Source organism: Agrilus planipennis, unplaced genomic scaffold, assembly GCF_000699045.2.
Source record: "Agrilus planipennis isolate EAB-ADULT unplaced genomic scaffold, Apla_2.0 scaffold30, whole genome shotgun sequence".
Taxonomy (NCBI): Eukaryota; Metazoa; Arthropoda; class Insecta; order Coleoptera; family Buprestidae; genus Agrilus; species Agrilus planipennis.
In genome coordinates this window covers 1,882,300-1,884,603 of record NW_020438923.1, presented here as the reverse complement: position 1 = coordinate 1,884,603, position 2,304 = coordinate 1,882,300, and the positions used below count along the sequence as shown (strand labels likewise).

General features: G+C 31.3%; 1 protein-coding gene across 1 annotated transcript; it reads left to right on the top strand.

Annotated features, from left to right (window-relative positions):
- Nucleotides 1-1,010: 1,010 nt before the first annotated feature.
- Nucleotides 1,011-1,416, top strand: LOC112904288 (serine/threonine-protein phosphatase 6 catalytic subunit-like). Its single transcript, XM_025973932.1, has 2 exons — nucleotides 1,011-1,272; nucleotides 1,324-1,416. The coding sequence occupies exons 1-2, from the start codon at nucleotides 1,093-1,095 to the stop codon at nucleotides 1,414-1,416; spliced, it is 273 nt and encodes a 90-aa protein (XP_025829717.1). The 5' UTR covers nucleotides 1,011-1,092.
- The last annotated feature ends 888 nt before the right edge of the window (nucleotides 1,417-2,304 follow it).

Here is a 2,304-nt window from a genome sequence, read left to right as displayed (position 1 = left end):
ATACAATAAAAGTGACGTTAACTTACGATTAGCTGCAAAATTAAAAGGAACCGTAAATATTTGGCGTGTAGGTGTAGGATTCCCAGAAATATGACCCGACGATGAGACCGAATGGTATGTGGGAATTCCCTGAAAAAACTTATTTGCGTTTCGTGTTCAAATTTACCTGAAATGACCCAAATGCTAAATAGATCACTAAATAGAAAAAAAACATTTACGACAGTATCACTGATGCTAATTATAAATATAAATAGGTATTTTTGTGGAACTAAATAAAGTCAGATCTTTATTGGACCAATCAGGTATAAAATCGATATCAATTCGTAAGGGTTATCATCTTTTCATTTGAACCGATATTCAGCAGAGACCTTTTATTACACATACCTAACGTTTTAATCAAAATAAAATTATAACAACTTAAACACACAAGAAATTACGCAAAAATAGGCTAGTATGTCAATAATTACATAATCAATTATTAGATCTTGTTACTGACGTAGTGTATCGCATTTAGAATTGTTTATAAACAAATTGTTCAATTAAAATAATAGCTTTAATAGCTAACTATTTTTTTCATACAAGTGTTTTTCGAATGGCTTAATAAATGCGCGTTTTAAGTTGAGTAGACAATTTTATTTTCAATTTTAAAGATATAATTAACGCGAAATGTAATTTGAAGTTCTATTTTTAATACATAACGTTCATTACAACAAATTTTAGAGGTGTAAATACAATAAAGTAAATAAACTTTGCAATTTAAATAAAAAATGAGAATATTATTAGCAATTCGATGTGTAAATGTATTTAAAACTATAGTTTACTTATTCTGTTAGGTACTCCGTGCTATTTACGTAACAGTTATTCTCATTTTTACCTTGTTTTGGTCAAATTCTTAAAATTATCTATTGTGCGCGTTTTTCTTAAGTGCGCCCTTTTTCGCGCGTTCTTTTTCGCGCTTATTTGAATTCAAATAATTTTCATGATGGCCGCCATGCATCGCGCATGTCAAGTACAGACTTCGTTTGACATTGCTGCTTGATTCATAGATATTCTTGTTTCTAACCTATTATTTATACTATTTACATTAGTTTTATGCTTTTTAAACAAATGTCTGAACTAGACGAATGGATAGAAATAGCAAGGGATTGCAAATATCTTCCCGAAAACGACCTAAAAAAGCTGTGCGATATCGTTGCTGAATTATTACTAGAAGAATCTAATGTGCAACCTGTCTCCACTCCTGTTACCGTTTGTGGTGATATTCATGGGCAGGTACACCTCTTAACAGTGAGTTCTAATAGCTTCTAATTAAATTGATTTTAGTTTTATGACCTAGAAGAGTTATTTCGTCAAGGGGGCCAAGTGCCAGATACCAACTACATATTCCTAGGAGACTNCTATTCTTTGTTTAATTAGTTTAAAATAGAAAACAGGAGGTGCTTTCATGTTATATTTTTGTGTTTTGTGAATATTTTCATGGATTGTCACTTCGAAGAGAGAGGTTAGTGGGCCCCCTTAAAAATTTAATTACTGTACCTACATTTGTTATTTTAATCGATTTGTCTTGCATACAGCAGACTTATTATTTGTATTGTATACCCGAAGTAGTCTTAGTTGTTTTAATTGACAGTAGGTACTCTACAAGGCAACTGGGGCTCCTTTCCAAGTCAGTGCTTCTGAAGGAAAATTGGATTAAAAATGTTGACTGTAGAACGTTGTAGATATATTTCAGAATTTAGCAAAACCTGTCGGCATTTACCTGATCTCAACATAGGAGTCTATTATTTTTATGTTGCAAAGTTTCCCCTTGTGCTTGTCGAACCAAGCAACTGAGACAGCTCTAAATTTTCATGGGTGTATATTTACATATTAACATAATTACAAAAATTATTACATACTTTAGCTAAACGGCAAATTTATATACAGGAAAATTAGTCTTAAAAAACACTTTTGCCAAATAATCTGTTGTAATGATTTTTCAATAATGAAAACAAAAGAAGAAATTAAAAAAAAGGAACAACTACATTGTACAAGAAGGTACAACTCTTGGTAGCACTGGTAACTTCAGTTGTATACTGGCTGCTGCTGCCATTGCGAAAGAACACCAAAATGACACGTTTTTTTTTTGTGTTTTGTGTGGATGTGTTGTGTTTATTTATATTCAGGTTGAAGTAGTAGCAGTATCACTTTCACATTTACCACGTAATATGATTAACAAATTCGTAGAAATAAAAAAAATGTAACTCTATTTACTAATCTACTCTGTATAGATTGTTATAAAAAAGAACGAATGGCAGTACTGAA